The 19,339-nt window shown below is 47.5% G+C and overlaps 1 protein-coding gene across 4 annotated transcripts in view; it reads left to right on the top strand.

Moving 5' to 3' along the window:
- The first annotated feature begins 930 nt into the window (after positions 1–930).
- Positions 931–19,339, top strand: part of LOC144893255 (double C2-like domain-containing protein alpha) — a 46,053-nt gene continuing 27,644 nt past the window's right edge. Inside the window, exon 1 of one of the 4 annotated variants that reach the window (XM_078783126.1) lies at positions 931–1,119. In XM_078783126.1, coding sequence (XP_078639252.1) covers positions 935–1,119 — 185 coding nt within the window. In that variant the 5' untranslated portion in view covers positions 931–934. Of the gene's footprint in view, positions 1,145–1,213; positions 1,276–19,339 lie in introns of those variants that run through there. The other 3 variants (XR_013624284.1, XM_078783127.1, XR_013624285.1) reach the window with 3 other exon arrangements.

Genomic DNA, 19,339 nt, shown 5'->3' with positions numbered 1-19,339 from the left:
TTATTTACTCAGTCACCTATGCTAAACAGTCAGTATGTCAGGTTTTTCTTTGTTTATTTAGTCACCTACGCTAAACAGTCGGTATGTCAGGTTTTTTCTTTATTTACTCAGTCACCTATGCTAAACAGTCGGTATGTCAGGTTTTTTCTTTATTTACTCAGTCACCTATGCTAAACAGTCGGTATGTCAGGTTTTTCTTTGTTTACTTAGTCACCTATGCTAAACAGTCGGTATGTCAGGTTTTTTCTTTGTTTACTCAGTCACCTATGCTAAACAGTCAGTATGTCAGGTTTTTCTTTGTTTACTCAGTCACCTATGCTAAACAGTCGGTATATCAGGTTTTTCTTTGTTTACTCAGTCACCTATGCTAAACAGTCGGTATGTCAGGTTTTTCTTTGTTTACTCAGTCACCTATGCTAAACAGTCGGTATGTCAGGTTTTTCTTTGTTTACTCAGTCACCTATGCTAAACAGTCGGTATATCAGGTTTTTCTTTGTTTACTCAGTCACCTATGCTAAACAGTCGGTATGTCAGGTTTTTCTTTGTTTACTCAGTCACCTATGCTAAACAGTCGGTATGTCAGGTTTTTCTTTGTTTACTCAGTCACCTATGCTAAACAGTCGGTATGTCAGGTTTTTCTTTGTTTACTCAGTCACCTATGCTAAACAGTCGGTATGTCAGGTTTTTCTTTGTTTACTCAGTCACCTATGCTAAACAGTCGGTATGTCAGGTTTTTCTTTGTTTACTCAGTCACCTATGCTAAACAGTCGGTATGCCAGGTTTTTTTTTTGTTTACTCAGTCACCTATGCTAAACAGTCGGTATGTCAGGTATTCCTGTCCACACCTTAAATCATAAGCATGTCTGCTACTCTTCTTGTGTTAGCGTCTAATCCAGCGCTTACCCACGTTTCCCAAGCTAGAGCGTCGTACCGCATGGCCCGAGGAACGGGGACGTATTCTGATTTCCCTTTGCTACGTGCCTGCCTGTTCAACTGTGTCCACAAGGGCGCCCTTCTCTACCAATCAGAGTCTGGCCACACGTTCGACCCTGTCTGCACATTGGGGCCTACATGTCTGCGTTGTTCGCTGCGCCCATCTTGCTGCAATGGATCCAAACGGTTATTCTGATCCTTATGTGAAGCTGTAAGCTCAGCCTTTTCATTTGATATCTCTCTGTCTCTGTCCTCTCTCTCTCCTCCCCCACTCCCCATTCTCCCTTCTCCTCTTTTCTCTCCTTCCTTCATTTCCTTCATCTTTATCGTTTTGCTTGAAAAGTAAGACCTTAAATGTTTACTTAAAAGACGTATGTGTGGAATTTTTACATTAGTGCGGAGAGGTTTGTGATTCAAATTAAGCCTTCAAATTCATTAATCTCTCTATCTGGCGAATGTAGGTTCATTGGTATAGGCTCAGGTCCAGCTGATGTAAATCTTTTGAATCTCGACTGACTAACATCAGCATGTCGATTCATGAATCCAGATCAGCAAAATGAGTGTCTTCTTACCTTTAGGGGTTGTTGTCTTTGGAGAGATATCTCTTTCAACAGCTTCTTATTTGTCGGCTTCACAGAATGCAGCAAATGTCACATTCATCCTTGATAAAGAAGATAAGACGGATTGTAATTTTAACTTTAAAACAGTGAGCCTCTCATATTTTATCAGCTGAGTAATTTCATCCACAATTGTAGTAGGCCTGAAGTCATTATTCTTTTTGAGCATTCTTGTTATGAAGTATCTTCATGGCTTTTGTTCTTTTTTTTCTTTTTTTTCACTGTTTCCACAATAATTAGATGAATGCCGTATACCTCAAACAGGAGGTCAGGACATTCTGTTTGGACATGTTAATGTTTGCATTGATAGTACGGTGCACTCTTTGTCATGACCCTCTAGCATGTAATAATCATGTGGCTTCTGATGAAATTACCACTTCCTTTTTCCCATTACAAGTGGGTAGTTGTTCCTGCGAGGAACCTGGAAAGTACCTCGACTAGATGCATGATATTTAATCCACCGTAGATAACCCTGCGTCTCATTGTGCTGATGGCCACACCATGAATACAGCGCCTTCAGAAAGTATTCACACCCCTAGACGTTTTTCACATTTTGTTGTGTTACAGCCTGAATTTAATATGGATAAACGTGAGATTTTGTTTCACCGATCTATGCATACACAGCCCATAATGTCAAAGTGGATTTTCTTTGAGACTGTAGTGTAATTAGACTCCAAAGACCTCTCTGCAGAATATGAGGCTTTATTGTATAAATCTGACCTGGCGTTCACCTATATAAACACAGCAGTCATCTTATTAGCTCCACAAAGCAACTGAAGGCACATCAAGACTGTTTATAAAAAGAACTAAACAATCTAAATCACTAGTCAAAGCTCGTAATCACATCTCACCAAGATCTCTCAGAACTCGCAGTGTCGACTCTCTCAGCTGGTTAAATACTTAGATCCGCTTACATCAGCAGGCGTCCGCTCATGGCAGACAGATATGTTTATTCTGCCCCGCAACACGCCTCTTCTACTTCTTCCGATTTCATCACAGAGATTTTTTTACAAATTAATAAAGACTGAAAAGCTGAAATGTCTTTCAATAAGTATTTAACCCCATTGCTATGAAACTCCAAATTGAGCTCAGCGATTTCCTTTGATCATCCTAGAGATGTCTCCACAACTTGATAGGAGTCCACCTGTGGCCAATTCAACTGATTAGACAATTTAGAAAGAGACTCACCTTTCAATAGAAGGTCCCACAGTTGACAGTGCATGTCAGAGCAGAAACTCTACCATGAAGCCCAAGGAACTGTCCATAGAACTCCAAGATAGAATCGTGAGGAGGCATAGATCTGGGGAAGGGTGCAAGACAATTTCTAGAGTGTAGAAAGTTCCCAAGAGCGCAGTAAGCTCCATCATTAGGAAATGGAAAGAATATGTAACAACCCAGATTTCCTAGAGCTGGCCGTCCGATCAAACTGTTGCAAGGCAAGAAGGACCTTGGTCAGGGAGGTGAACAAGAACCCAACGTCCACTCTGACAGAACTACAGAGTTCCTTGGCTGAGATGGGAGAACCTGCCGGAAGGACAACAGTCTCTGCAGCATTTTTTTGTTGTTGTTGTTGGTATACAAGATCGAGGCTCATGTAAGAGCTAACATCAATCACAAAAAAAAAAACCGACACACAAAACATACAATAAAGGGAGCGGGAGACAAGATGGGGAGAGAGAGGGAAGCACACGTGTACAACAGCAGAGAACAGAGACATCGGAAGATCTGTGGGAGGGAGAGGGCGTGGGGGGAGGAGGCATGGGAAGGTGGGGGCGGTGGGGGGTGGGAGAGGTAGAAAACACATGTACACTGCTAGGACTTCCAGGAAAGAAAGAAGTCGAGATTTCAAAAAAAAGTGGATCTGGGGTGAATTAACGGGGGTAGAAGAGATCAAGGTTTTGGATGGGGGAAGATAAATATGGTGGTGAACAGCTGTTTTAAAGACCTGGAGGGAGGAGTGGGATTGAAGAGAGTGAGGGGGTTTGTTCCAGAGGTGGGAGTAAAGAGGAATGAAGGAGTGAAGGTGAGCAGAGAGTCTTGATTGGCTCCATTCATTGGATTTCACAAATTTAGTGTTTATGGGAGAGTGGCCAGACGGAAGCCACTCTTGATAAAAAGGCACATGACAGCACACCTGATGTTTGGAAAAAGGCACGTGAAAGAATCTGAGAGAATGAGGCAAAAGATTCTGTGTTCTGATGATATGAAAATTGAACTCCTTGGCCTGAATGCAAAGTGCTACGTCTGGCAGAAACCGAGCACTGCTCATCACCCACCTAACACTGTCCCTACCGTGAAGTGGTGGCAGCATCATGCTATGGGGATGCTTTTCAGCAGGCAGTGACGAGGAGAGTTCCAAGGAGAGAGGGAACAATGAATGGAGCCAAATACAGTCAAATCCTTGAGGAGAACCTGCTTCAGAGTGAAAAAGGCCTTGGACTGCGGCGAATATTTATGTTCCAACAGGACAATGACCCCAATCATACAGCCAAAGCAATACAGCAAAACAAGAATGTGAAGGTCCTTGAATGACCCAGCCAAAGCCCGAACTTGAATTCCATTGAGAATCTGTGGAAAGAGTTGAAGATTGCTGTTTCTATCCCATCGAGATCCCCCATCCTACTTGACATCCAATCGACAGACGCTCCCCATCCAACTTGACAGAGCTTGATCAACTCTGTAAGGAAGAATGGGAGAAACTCCTCAAATCCAGATGTGCAAAGCTGATATAGACATACCCAAGAAGACTCGAATCTCTGCAAAGGCACTTCTTCGAAGTATTGACTCAGGGGTTGAATACTTATGTAAATTAGATATTTATGTATTTCATTTTTAATTATTTTGTAAAAATCTCTAAAAAAAATTCCACTTTGACATTATTGGGTATAATGTGTCGATCAGTGACAAAAAAATCTCAATTTAATCCATTTTAAATTCAGGCTGCAACACAATAAAATGTGAAAATAGTCAAGGGGTGTGAATACTTCCTGAAGGCATTTTTTTTTTTTACAAAGAGCCTGAGACAGCACTCCTGTTAAATGATCGGCAGAATATCAGAAGTTTTTCCACCAGATAAAGTGTGGAACCCAAATCTCATCATTACTTTGACTTCTGTGATATTTACCTGCTTGTCCAGGCAAGGTGTCCAGCCAAATCCTCATTTTAAAATAAATAAATTTGTGATCACTTCCTGGGAGAGTTGTAATCTTCGGGACCTTTAGCCATACCAGTCAAATATCAAGCGGTGATCATTTCTCCCAATTAGCTTATAATGGCATGTGGCACCTGGGCAAACTCTGCCAGGTTGAGAGATTTTTTTTCAGCAAACAAAGCATTTATATTGTTGCGGACGCGGTTAAAGATGTTATTTACCGAGCGGTTGGTATTACCGCGACCGAACAGTTCCCCCGATTCTTCCCCAACTCACCCGATTCACCCAGACATTGGCCAAATCGCGCTATGCCAAATCAATGATAGAAAGGACACGACGACTGGGAAAGAGGAAACGACGCAAGGGGTACAGTTCCCAAGACCTCCGGAGGAGGGTATAATTACAGTGGTGGAGAAAAGGGGTAGATTACAAGGCAGTGAGGTAAAGACACAGAAGAGATGGGCACTTAATTACCGTCTTATCTTATCCCAGACAGACCACAGACAAACGGAACAAGGCAGACTTACACAGGGATTGATGGCAGGAAGGGACAGGTAGGTCGATAGCACAAGGGGCACCTTGGCTCGGGGACAGGATAAAGCACGGTCCAGAAGATGCGGGGAGGTCTCACAGCGCTCGGAGGGGACGTCTTTCTTGCTTCAAGCTCAGCGCGCATCTGACGTCACCCCCCTCTCACTGCGCATGCTCAGCGGGGAGTGACACGCCCTTGGCTGGTTGGTTCCGCCCCACTGGGGCCGGTCCGCCGCTTCCATTGGGTGCGGGGGTTACCGGGCTCCGCCCTTGACGAGGAGCTGACAGGGAGCCCCTATTTGGTAACCCCGTCGAGCACATGTTTGATGGCGGCTCGTTGGGAAGGCCTGGTGCCCTCCCAACACCCCCTACCAACCAAGCCGGAGTGAGGACGCGCACTTCCTGCGCTCGTTGTTGTTGTTGTTGTTGTTGTTGTTGAACTGTGAGGAAGAGCTGCGGGGAGGTATTGGGAGGTCCTAAACTTCCTAACGGTGCCATACAATCACATTCTGGTGCAACGAAGGGTCAGAATTAATGGAAACGAGTCCTTAACTGACATAGACTAAGAATAACTAGCAAGATGTCCTATAGTTGTCTTACATGAGATGCGGTGAACCTGGGCACGACATTTAATGGGGGAAATAGGGGGAGGTCGGGTCTACAGAGTGTTGTTTACAGAAAATGGGACTAGGGAATGGGGGATTGGGGATAGTTGGGAAGTATTGAGGAAATAGGGGAATATTTACAAGCGGATATGGATGGATGCAAATCCCATATCCGCAACACTGCACCCTTCTCTACCTCGGGGCGGCCCGACCCGATAAATTTTTACCTACTTTAGTGTGGCACTCAGATGTAGTTCCCTCTACTATTAACTCAACCCTGAGTGCGACAGTTTTACAGATGTTCACAAATGAGTAAATATGTCCCCCTGCGACGTTGCACCCTTCTCCTAACAGAAACACACCCACAGGATAACCGAATCGCGGAAAGCATCCTCAAACTAAACATACAGCCGGTAGGGAGCATTATTTATACAAGACTACACTGATATTTACACTACGATCCAGGACCTGTTCTTTGAGGAACACGTGCAGATGTTATGCATAGGGAGAGCACGCATGCCAGCATCGATACACCAACCCACGAGTGCCCTGTGGCCCTACGGCCTTTAATAATGTGCAGAGCACCCCGTCCAAGCACCAAAAGCACCACCCCATTATGTACAGTCAGCACCATCCAGTGCACCAATAAAGTGTTCAATAACAATGCACCATCAAGTGTCCATGGTCACCGGTGGTGTCACAGCCGGCCGATTTTCTGCCGCTGGTCTTGCCTTCATGGAGTGCACTTGGCCTTCTGGCTTCTTTAGAAATAAAGAAAGGCGCCAACCGCGTCCATTTCTTAATTGTGGCCGTCAGGGGGCCAACTAAAAGTGGTTCACCTGTATGGCATAGGTGCCACGTTGACCCAGGTCCATCCACGGGTGGTGCTTGACCGCAAAAGAACTGCGGTCCATTGTGGGCGGCCACAAAAATTGCGGTCCATATGGTGTATCGATCCAGGCAGCAAGCAGCGGAAGTACAGGCCCACAACTGCGGAGCCAGCACCTCTCTCTCCTCTCTCTCTGCCCCAAAGCCAGATCCTCGGAGGTGGGAGACAAAAGAAGTCAAGTGAGTAAGGTGGTAAGGGCGCAAAAGTGCACGCAATACAAGGCAATGCACACTGGGGGCACATGGGAACCAGGTGAGACAGGTACGTTCCTACCGTACGCCCCCCCCCCCCACCCCTCCCCACCAGGTAACCTACATTGCCCCTCCCTTACCCCTTACTGTATCCACAAAACACAACACTACCCATAAACATCTACTTTACACATCAACAAACGTCCCTACTGTCTTCCCCGTTCCTCCCATAAACCAAATTCGTCTTCTCTCCCTCCTAACCAATCAAATTTGCCATTTCCAACTCTCATCAAAATTTGCCATCTCCAACTCAACATCAAAATTTGCCATCACCAATTCATCATCAGTCCCTCCTAAGGAGGGAGAGATGGAATCACCCCAATGTCTCATCCACGTCGTGATGCGTCTCACAAATCCAAACAGCAATTTTCATTTCCTGCAACACAAAACAAAGAAAACACAGGTGTGGAGTCATCATCATCACCTCAGGTAAGTGGCTGTGTATGGTGCGACAGGTTCATCAATCCTAACTATTTCCTAAATGACATTAGCACACTTTACACTACCCGGGGTCTTTCCCTACCAATCCATTGGCCAACTTACACTATTGGTTCTAAAAACCAATTCCCATTGACCAAACTGTGGTGTTTCTCAATTTGGGGTCTCACTCCCCCGATTCATCTCCCGGTGCCCTTGCACAATTTCTGGGCTGCGACGTGTAGCTCTCCCAACAGGTCTACCCACCTGCACACCTCCACCACTGCAGTTGCCACCCGAGCTTACCTAGCTCCTCACCCTAACCTAACTAACTGGGGAAGGCCCCTCCTGGCTCTGTCACCCCACTCGGTGCCCTCTGGCACTGGGCCACCCGGGTCCGTCCTCCGGATCCTCGGGCCCCATCCACAACAACTACCGGCTCCCAGAGCCCACCTGCGGCCTCACCTGGCCGACATCCTCACAGTGGCGGAGTGCCCAAACCAACTACACACACTAACAGGCTACACGCCCAGCCATTTCCACAACACTAATGCACCCATCCAAATACCATTCTTTCACCTCGCACCACAGATGCCAATATCCAACCACAATTTACCTATACCCTCTAACTAACACTTACACTACCCGCCCCGGGTACTCGTGAAAGGGGTCCACTCTTCCCCCATCCACACCTTCGCACCATGCACACCACTCCGTACCACTTACTCCAACTCTCTCCACACCACTCATTCTCTGCTCCATATATTCCACCCACCTGTACTTGCACACCTGTGCTCTCATACTTGGTGCTGCCTGCACCCTTCTCTCCCCCAAGCGCATTCGCGCTGATCCACAACACTCACTACTCACCATGACACTCATCCGCAATGCTCTCTCATTCATCACTTGTACACTCACACACACCTCGGAGCATTGCCTCACCGATGCCTCATTTGAAGCTGCTCACCAGCACTTCCATTCACACTGCATCATCTGCTCTGTCTACTCCCTTCTAAAACTCGCGCTCCTCCGTCTTCCCTTACACTCAGCGCTCCCACGTCATTATCAAACTCTAAGCTACTACGTCCCCACTACAGGTACCAAGTCTCTTACTTAAATCTGGTCACCTATAGTCACCTCTAGTCCCTATCATTATCCAAGCCCTCCCTGGCTCGGTTGTCATAGCCACCCCATATACTATAGCGCATTTTCCCCCAATCATGGGAAGGGTGGCAGGGATGCCACCCTTACCCACCGGGCCCATCGCTCATCAATCCCCCAGGCCTCTGGCACTAATAAGCCCCCCTTATTCAGAGGTACTGGGTCCCGCCTCGGCATCTAAAGCTGAGGCAATCCACGGGGGTGCCTGCTCGCCGGTGTAAGGCCTTATCCGGTCGGCGTGGACGATCCGAGGGAGGGCTCGTGGCCCCATTTTGATTTTTACTACCACGTCACAGACTTGCGACAGGACGACCCCCGGGCCTTGCCAGGGAGAGGTGAGTTTCGGGCACCTACCCTTCCTCCTCCGGGGATTGAAGAACCAAATCTTCATCCCCGGAGTGTACTGACTCCCCTGGCTCCGGTGGTCGTACCTGCGCTTCATCTTTTCCCCCGCCAGATGGAGTTGGCGGCGGGCGAAGGCATGGACTAGCTCCATGCCTTCCTCTAGGTGACGTGTGTACCCCTCCCTCGGCGGGTTAACCACTGTGTCTGGCACGGGACCGCATAGCAAGTCGGCGGGAGCCCGTAACTCCCGCCCATACATAAGCAACGCTGGACTGCATGCGGTGGCCCCGTGCTGGCTGGTTCGGTAGGCCATGAGCAAATAAGGGAGATGTTCGTCCCAGTCATCCTGACGGGTGGCGGTGAACAGTGCCAGTTGTTGGATTAAAGTTCGGTTGAATCTTTCCACCATCCCGTCAGATTGAGGTCATAAAGGCGTTGTTCTTGTTTTCCGAATTGACAGGAGACTGCACACATCTTTTAGCAATTTGCTCTCAAAATTTCGTCCCTGGTCGGTGTGCAACTCCTGCGGAATCCCATGCCGGCACACAAATCCTTCCACGAAGGCCTGCGCTACCACCCCTGCTTCTTGGTTGGGGAGGGCGTAGGCCTCCGGCCACTTGGTGAAGTAGTCCATCACAACGAGGATGTACTTATTACCTAGGCAGGTGCGGGGTAGTGGGCCTAGGATATCCATGGCCACCCACTCTAGGGGGGCCCCCACCTGGTGTAATTGAAGGGGGGCCCTCATCCTCCGTGCTGGTCCCTTTTTGGCAGTACAGGCGTCGCATCTCCGACACCAGTCCTGTATGTCGCGCCCCATATTCACCCAATAAAACCTCCGGCGTACCTGCGATGTCGTCTTTGTCCTGCCCAAATGGCCGCCGGGGCGGGTACCATGCACCTGTTGCAATATATCGGTCTTAAATTTATTTGGGACTACCACCAGCCAGGAAGTTTTATCAGAGGGAACCTCCACCCACTTGTGATACAAGATGTTATCCTTCAATTCCAGGGTTTTCCACTGAGCCCAATATGCCTTGGTCTGTGCCCCGAGGGGGGTGACCTCTTCCCCATTAGGTCTTTGCCCCAATCTCACCCATTCGTGCACCGGCCCCAGTACGGGGTCCTCCCGCTGGGCCACGCTCCAAGCCAAAGTTCCGAATTCCTCATCTGCGGTTAGTGGCAAAATTGGCCCTCTCACCCGGGTTGCACGGACAACGAGGGTCGGGTCCGAATCGCCCAATTGTTCCCTCTCCTCGTGTCTCGCACAAAATTTGCAGTTTTCCCCCAGACAAGGACGCCGAGAGAGTGCGTCCGCATTACCATGGGCCTTCCCGGCCCTATGGGCCACATCAAAATCGTACTGCTGCAACTTTTCCAACCACCTTGCAATTTGGCCCTCCGGTTCCTTGAACCGAAGGAGCCATTGCAAGGAGGAATGGTCAGTTCTAACCAAAAATTTCCGCCCGTACAAGTACGGGTGGAAATGGTTCATGGCAGCCAGCATAGCCAATAACTCTTTGCGAGTGACACAATAATTTCGCTCGGGCCTACTTAAGGCCCGACTATAGTAACCAATCACTCTCTCCACGCCCTCCTGTGTCTGAGACAAAACTGCGCCCAATCCTTCCTGGCTCGCATCTGTGTCCAGGGTAAATGCCCCGTTGCTAGTGGGGTAAGCTAGAAGGGGTGCGGATGTTAGACACCCCTTCAATTTTTGGAAGGCCTCGTGGCACTCCCTTGTCCAATTAAATCTCGTCCCCTTCTCCGTAAGGCGGTGAAGGGGCCGAGCCAACTCCGCAAATTTCGCCACGAAGCGCCGGTAGTAGGAGCAGAGTCCCAAAAATCCCCGCACCTCTTTGATGGTACGTGGTGCGGGCCACTCCTCTACCGCTTTAATTTTGTCTGGGTCCGTTTTTACCCCCTCGCAACCGATGACGTGGCCTAAATAGGCCACCTCCTTGGCAAACAAGGTGCATTTACTGGGGCTCAGTTTCAACCCTGCCTGTCTGAGGCACCTAAACACCTGGTCCAAATTAGCTACTGCCTGGGGGAACGTTTTGGCATGTACTAGGACGTCATCCAGGTACACCAGGCATGATTGCCATGGCATGCCGCCTAGTACATGTTCCATCAATCTTTCAAAGGTGGCGGGGGCGTTACACAAACCAAACGGCATCACAGTAAACTGATACAGTCCCTTACCTGTGGAAAATGCCGTTTTCTCCTTCCCTGCCCTATCCATCTCCACCTGCCAATACCCACTCTTGAGGTCCAAAGTTGAGAACCAATTTGAGCCCGCAACGGCATCGAGGGTGTCATCAATCCTTGGCAGGGGATATGAGTCCTTGAGTGTCACGTTGTTTAGCTGGCGATAGTCCACGCAGAACCGCGTGGTCCCATCCTTCTTTTTGACCAGCACAACAGGTGACATCCAAGGACTTCCCGAGGGCTCGATCACGCCTGCGTCGAGCATTTTTTCAACCTGCTCGTCAGCTTCCGCCCTCTTGCTCCAAGGGAGCCGTCGGGCGGCCTGACGAATAGGCCGGGCCTCACCGGTGTGGATCTGATGTTTCACCAGGCCCGTACGTCCAATATCCTCGGTGGACAGGGAGAAGAGGTCCAAATGGGACCCAACCAGTTTGTGTAAGGCCTCCCTCTGGGTACCTCCCAACTCTACGCTACTACGATTTACCATCTCGCAAATGGGATCGGGCCAATTCCTACTTCTTATTGAAGGCTCCCCCTGGGGCCGGCTCGGCTGGACGTTCTCGCCCCTCACTGTCGCGACTTCCTCAACTGGGGTGCAGCCAGCTACCCTCGTGCCCCTTACTATAGTGCGTGGTTCTGTACTTATATTTATTACTCGGACGGCCACTACCGGTCCGTCCGTTTTTACAAGGGTGCGGCCCACGATTAAACCCGGTATGGACTGCGCTGCCACCGGTTCGACCAGGCCGCAGGACTCCTGCCATGTTGGGCGAGCTGCCCATCGGGCCGGCACTATCGCCTCGGCCCTTGGAGGAATGGTCACGGCCTCGGAAGCCTCCAGCTCCGCTCTCTCGGCCGTGCTCACTCCCCCTAACGGCAGCTCTTCTACTCCCACCTGCAGGATCCCCCGGCACAAGTCGATTTTACAACCGCTGGCAGTCAACAAATCCAACCCTATTAAACATGGGTCGCATACCTCCGCCACCCAAACATCTATCTCCCTCCTTACCGACCCTAACTTGAGGGTCACAGAACCACGCCCTATAATCGGGGCCGTTACCCCGGTAGCAAGTTGCAAACTATAATTTTGCAGGCGCTGGATCTTATCCCAGCCACCTGCACTCGAATCAAGGACCACAGGGCTGATGATCGTGGCGCTAGCTCCTGTGTCTACTATGGCGTCTACCCCCACGCCGGCAATTTTGCATCTGATTATCAGGCTACTGGTTCCAATTTGGCCACAATAAATGACCTGTCGCATCAATGAGGGCTCTCCTCCATCCTCTTCTGCCGAACACCGCCCTACGTGCCCGACACCTTCTAGTTTCCTGGGGTCTGGCAGGGGGGGGGGGTGTCTGGGGTCGGCTAACCCACTCCCCCCTGGGCGGAGTTGAGGACCTCAACCGCCGGGGATCATCCCGGCGCGTGGCCCGACAGTGCCGCGCCAGGTGACCCGGACGGTTGCAAGTATAGCACCTCACCTGATAAGGTGCTTGTCTCCGGAATTCCAAATTTCCCCCCCTGAAGGTCCGAATTGGATTACCCGCTCGTAGTCCACCGCGGGCCACCTCCGGGGCCGCCTGCCATGGTTCAGGTCCCGCCAGGCGCTGGTCCACCAGCCTCGGGACCATGCCCGCCAGGTCAGGACTCACGTTGGGGGCGGGCCCCCTAAGGGGTCCTCCCTCCATCGGGGGTCCCACCTGGCGGACCGCCATTGCGTGACGCTTGCTCCCCTGGGCCAGGGGCCTCGCTGCTTCCCAACGGGCTGCAGCGTCTGAGTCTGCGGGCGCCACATGGCGAGCGGTTGCCGGAGCTCAATATCCGGGAGGGCCTGGATAAAATGGTCCAGCGCCAGGCTTTCCCGGCAATCCGCTGCCATGTTAGCATGTGCGATCCCCACTGCGTGGCGAATGTCGTGGGCAAGTTCCCCGATGGCTTCCTAGGGCGTGCGTTTTCGCAGCGCGAGCTGAGCTTTAACAAGCTCGCTCTGCTGTTCAATGCCGAATCGATTAATTAGGGCGTCGCGGAGGGCTGGCAGGGTGAGAGCACCCGGTGGTAATGCCGTCAGCACCTCCGCCGCCGCGCCGCGCAATGCGGCCACCAGGTGTACTCCACCTTCGTCCTCACCCCAACCGTTGCCCTTACACACACAGTCAAACTGCGCCAGGTACGCGCGTAGATCACTCTTGCCGTCATACGGCGTGAGTGGGACCTTGTGGGACCACCTCGTATGTGAGTCGTTGCCCGCCTGCCGGACCCCGTGCGTCGCCCCTTGCGGGGTCAGCGCGGGGCCGAACCGGCCGGGCCCCCACAGTACATTACCCCCAAGGGGCTCCCGTGCCTCCCCTGTCCCTCTAAAAACTACCCCTGTTGGTGTCGATGCATGGGTCACGCTTCCGCAACCCGCTACCCATTCCATACCACCACAACCTTGCTCACTCACACCTCGCACCTCTCCTATCACCGGACCCTCTCGCTCGCACCCTCGTTCCATACATTCCGGACCAGCCATACACCTCACTCTTGGCCTCTCACGAACATCCGGGTCCATCTCGACCCCCAAGCTTATTAAATCACCTGGCGCATCACACGCACGACCATATTGGTCACCACTTACACCGGGTCCTCTTTCTCTTCGCTGCTCCTCCATCACCTGCGAATCCCTCATCCGGTTAATGAGCACATCATCACGATCCGAACACAGACTTTGGACCAATTCTTTTACTTCCTCTTTTATCTCTTTCTTATCCTCTCTCCGTCGCTTCTTAATTTCGCTCACCCCTTCTTCCACTTCTTCTAATTTCTGCTTCACCTCCTTCATCTCCTCGTGCGCCCCCTTAAGTTCTTCCTCTAACTCCACCTTATTTTTTTCTATGTGCTCCCGCACCTCCCGCTCTTTAACCTCCATCACCTCTACCACCTTGTTCATTTTCCTCGTCAGGTCCTCATGTACCGTCTGACACTCTTTTTTAATTACCCCTACGTCCTTTTTCATCTCCTTCTGTGTCGATTTTAAACCCTCTATTACCGCTGTGTTCTTCTTTACCTGGTCCCCCAACTCCTTTTGTCCCACTGTCAGCTGTTCTACTCCCAGCGTCAACTCCTCTATACCACCTTGCAATTTTACAGTCCCCTTTCTCACCTCCTTCTCCATGCGCTCCTTACAGTGCCTCACCTCCTCGCTCCTCCGACTCCCTAACACTCCTCCGACCTCCTCACTCACACCTCTTCTGATCTCCTCTCCCATCACTTGCATCTCCTGCCCAGATGCCACCCTCATCTGCTCCATTTCCTCCCTGTGAGCATCCAATTTAGTTTCTACCCCCATTCTGACCCCCTCTATCTGCTGCCCCATTTGTTTGACTTCCTTTTCCGCTTGGTCCCTCATGTCCCTCAATTTGCCTTCCATACTGTTTTCTAACCCCTCTAACCCCTTTTTCATCCCTTCCATTTGATTCTCTTGAGCGGCCATTCTGTTTTCTACCCCCGTTAACCCCTCCTGTATTTCCCCTAATCTATTGTCTAATCCCTCAAATTTGTTTCCTAATCCCTCTATTCTACTCCCTAACCCTCCGATCTGGGCCCCCATGTCCTCCCTCAATTTCTCGCTATTGGACCCCATGTCCTCCCTCAATTTCTCGCTATTGGACCCCATCCTTTGTTCTAACCGTTGGCTATTGGCCCCCATGTCCTCCCTCAATTTCTCGCTATTGGACCCCATCCTTTGTTCTAACCGTTGGCTATTGGCCCCCATGTCCTCCCTCAATTTCTCGCTATTGGACCCCATCCTTTGTTCTAACCGTTGGCTATTGGCCCCCATGTCCTCCCTCAATTTCTCGCTGTTGGACCCCATCCTTTGTTCTAACCGTTGGCTATTGGCCCCCATGTCCTCCCTCAATTTCTCGCTATTCTGGGCCATAAGGGCCTTCATTTGTATTAAAAAAAGTTTCAAATCCACCAGCGGTGCTGCTACGGTCGCGGGCGCGATCGCCGTAGCCATCTGCGAGGCGCCATTTTGCGCGCCCGTAACCTCGTGCGCGAGGACGCCATTTTGCGAACCTGCCGCCCTCACTGCTTCGCTCTCCTCATGTCCCTCAATTTGGTCCTGGATCGACCCTGCCTCACTCTCCTCTACCGGAACCCAGCCGTCTTGATCTCCCATAGCGCGACATTCAAAATTCGGGTTTTTTTTTTTTGTAAAACAAAATCAAATTTCGGTGACTTGTAATTTTGAGCGCGTTAAGCGCGCTTCGGGTCCGTATCTCACTCCCAGACACCAATTGTTGCGGACGCGGTTAAAGATGTTATTTACCGAGCGGTTGGTATTACCGCGACCGAACAGTTCCCCCGATTCTTACCCAACTCACCCGATTCACCCAGACGTTGGCCAAATCGCGCTATGCCAAATCAATGATAGAAAGGACACGACGACTGGGAAAGAGGAAACGACGCAAGGGGTACAGTTCTCAAGACCTCCGGAGGAGGGTATAATTACAGTGGTGGAGAAAAGGGGTAGATTACAAGGCAGTGAGGTAAAGACACAGAAGAGATGGGCACTTAATTACCATCTTATCTTATCCCAGACAGACCACAGACAAACGGAACAAGGCAGACTTACACAGGGATTGATGGCAGGAAGGGACAGGTAGGTCGATAGCACAAGGTGCACCTTGGCTCGGGGACAGGATAAAGCATGGTCCAGAAGATGCGGGGAGGTCTCACAGCGCTCGGAGGGGACGTCTTTCTTGCTTCAAGCTCAGCGCGCATCTGACGTCACCCCCCTCTCACTGCGCATGCTCAGCGGGGAGTGACACGCCCTCGGCTGGTTGGTTCCGCCCCACTGGGGCCGGTCCGCCGCTTCCATTGGGTGCGGGGGTTACCGGGCTCCGCCCTTGACGAGGAGCTGACAGGGAGCCCCTATTTGGTAACCCCGTCGAGCACATGTTTGATGGCGGCTCGTTGGGAAGGCCTGGTGCCCTCCCAACACCCCCTACCAACCAAGCCGGAGTGAAGACGCGCATTTCCTGCGCTCGTTGTTATTGTTGTTGTTGTTGTTGTTGTTGAACTGTGAGGAAGAGCTGCGGGGAGGTATTGGGAGGTCCTAAACTTCCTAACGGTGCCATACAATCACATTCTGGTGCAACGAAGGGTCAGAATTAATGGAAACGAGTCCTTAACTGACATAGACTAAGAATAACTAGCAAGATGTCCTATAGTTGTCTTACATGAGATGCGGTGAACCTGGGCACGACATTTAATGGGGGAAATAGGGGGAGGTCGGGTCTACAGAGTGTTGTTTACAGAAAATGGGACTAGGGAATGGGGTTTGGGGATGGTTGGGAAGTATTGAGGAAATAGGGGAATATTTACAAGCGGATAAGGATGGATGCAAATCCCATATCCGCAACAATATGCAGCGCCGGCATGTGTAGATCAAAATGTAGACCACCTACCTTGCTTCCATTGATACTGCAAGGTCTCGGTAGCATCTCCTGCGTGATAGGATGGACGTAGGTTTGCTTTTAAACAATCCTCAATAGTTTGCTTCTTCAGGCATCTTACCAGATGTCTGGGGACTTGTGCATGACAAATATATATCTGGGGACATGTGCGCTTTTTGAAGAAGTGTAGGTTTTCACATTTTCCCCCTTTCTCAGTTTGTACCCATCATTGCAGGAGATATCCATCCAATCCTTACTCACTATGTTTAACAAAAAGTGATTTTATCCATCACAGATCCAACTTTGTGATGCTTGATGGCAATGCTGAGGTTCGCACCAGATGGTTCATTCGAAAGCAAAAGGCAATCTAAAATGAGCAAAGCAGGATTAGCAAGAAATCCCATCGGCGTCTCAAACATCCAATGCACGCCAATTCTTCACAATCATCAAAATTAATTATTTCTATAATTGGATCATTTTCAGTCTGTTCGAACTGATACTATCCAAAATTGGTCTGGATTGTTTTCAATAATTATTCTTAATAACTCCAAGTGAGCTTGTGAAATCGTGATTATACTAATGGGGAATGCTTACACATTGCGTAAGCAATAACAAACTGTGCTTCGTACGTAGGTACATAATAAATAGAAGCTTTATGATTATAGGCAAGCATCACCGACCTGCTGCTAGATATCAATTTAGGTTATTTATTTATTTCTTTGTTTAATGGATGCGTTTACGGTTTTTACGTAAATTTTCATTGAGATTGTTATTACACAGTTTACAGTTATAGAAATTGCAATTTTCAAATGCTATGTATTGATTGAAGTTTTTTTTTTCTATGGACGCATTTACAGTTTGTTGCATAAATTTTCAATTACGGACGCTTTTCACTTTTCATTTATGGACATTATTGTCATGTTTCTTTAAAACTTTACAGTTAAAGAAATTGCAATTTTCAAATGCTAGATATAGATTGAGTTTTTTTTTATGGACGCATTTACAGTTTCTTACATAAATTTTCAATTACGGACGCTTTTTCACTTTTCATTTATGGACATTATTGTCATGTTTATTTAAAAGTTTACAGTTAAAGAAATTGCAATTTTCAAATGCTATATATAGATTGAGTTGTTTTTTTCTACGGATGCATTTACAGTTTTTTATGTAAATTTTCAATTACGGACGCTTTTTCTCTTTTCATTTATGGACATTATTGTCATGTTTATTTCAAAGTTTACAGTTAAAGAAATTACAATTTTCAAATGCTATATATCGATTGAAGTTTTTTTTTAACGGATGCATTCACAGTTTCTTACATAAATTTTCAATTATGGACGCTTTTTCACTTTTCATTTATGGACATTATTGTCATGTTTATTTAAAAGTTTACAGTTCAAGAAATTACAATTTTAAATGCTAGATATAGATTGAGTTGTTTTTTTTACGGACGCATTCACAGTTTCTTACATAAATTTTCAATTACGGACGCTTTTTCACTTTTCATTTATGGACATTATTGTCATGTTTATTTAAAAGCTTACAGTTAAAGAAATTACAATTTTCAAATGCTGGATATAGATTGAGTTGTTTTTTTTACGGACGCATTTACAGTTTCTTACATAAATTTTCAATTACGGACGCTTTTTCACTTTTCATTTATGGACATTATTGTCATGTTTATTTAAAAGCTTACAGTTAAAGAAATTGCAATTTTCAAATGCTAGATATAGATTGAGTTGTTTTTTTCTACAGACGCATTTACAGTTTTTTATGTAAATTTTCAATTACGGACGCTTTTTCACTTTTCATTTATGGACATTATTGTCATGTTTATTTCAATGTTTACAGTTAAAGAAATTACAATTTTCAAATGCTATATATCGATTGAAGTTTTTTTTTAACGGATGCATTTTCAGTTTCTTACATAAATTTTCAATTATGGACGCTTTTTCACTTTTCATTTATGGACATTATTGTCATGTTTATTTAAAAGTTTACAGTTAAAGAAATTACAATTTTCAAATGCTGGATATAGATTGAGTTTTGTTTTTTTACGGACGCATTTACAGTTTCTTACATAAATTTTCAATTACGGACGCTTTTTCACTTTTCATTTATGGACATTATTGTCATATTTATTTAAAAGTTTACAGTTAAAGAAATTGCAATTTTCAAATGCTAGATATAGATTGAGTTTTTTTTTTTCTACAGACGCATTTACAGTTTTTTATGTAAATTTTCAATTACGGACGCTTTTTCTCTTTTCATTTATGGACATTATTGTCATGTTTATTTCAAAGTTTACAATTAAAGAAATTACAATTTTCAGATGCGAGATATAGATTGTTGTTTATTTTTATGGACGCATTTACAGTTTCTTACATAAATTTTCAATTACGGACGTTTTTTCACTTTTCATTTATGGACATTATTGTCATGTTTCTTTAAAAGTTTACAGTTAAAGAAATTGCAATTTTCAAATGCTAGATATAGATTGAGTTTTTTTTATGGACGCATTTACAGTTTCTTACATAAATTTTCAATTACGGACGCTTTTTCACTTTTAATTTATGGACATTATTGTCATGTTTATTTAAAAGTTTACAGTTAAAGAAATTGCAATTTTGAAATGCTATATATAGATTGAGTTGTTTTTTTCTACGGATGCATTTACAGTTTTTTATGTAAATTTTCAATTACGGATGCTTTTTCTCTTTTCATTTATGGACATTATTGTCATGTTTATTTCAAAGTTTACAGTTAAAGAAATTACAATTTTCAAAT

The sequence above is a fragment of the Myxine glutinosa genome, chromosome 8 (assembly GCF_964187855.1).
Source record: "Myxine glutinosa chromosome 8, kmMyxGlut1.1, whole genome shotgun sequence".
Taxonomy (NCBI): Eukaryota; Metazoa; Chordata; class Myxini; order Myxiniformes; family Myxinidae; genus Myxine; species Myxine glutinosa.
Note: the sequence above shows the minus strand (reverse complement) of the source record. Positions and strands in the feature narration are given on the sequence as shown.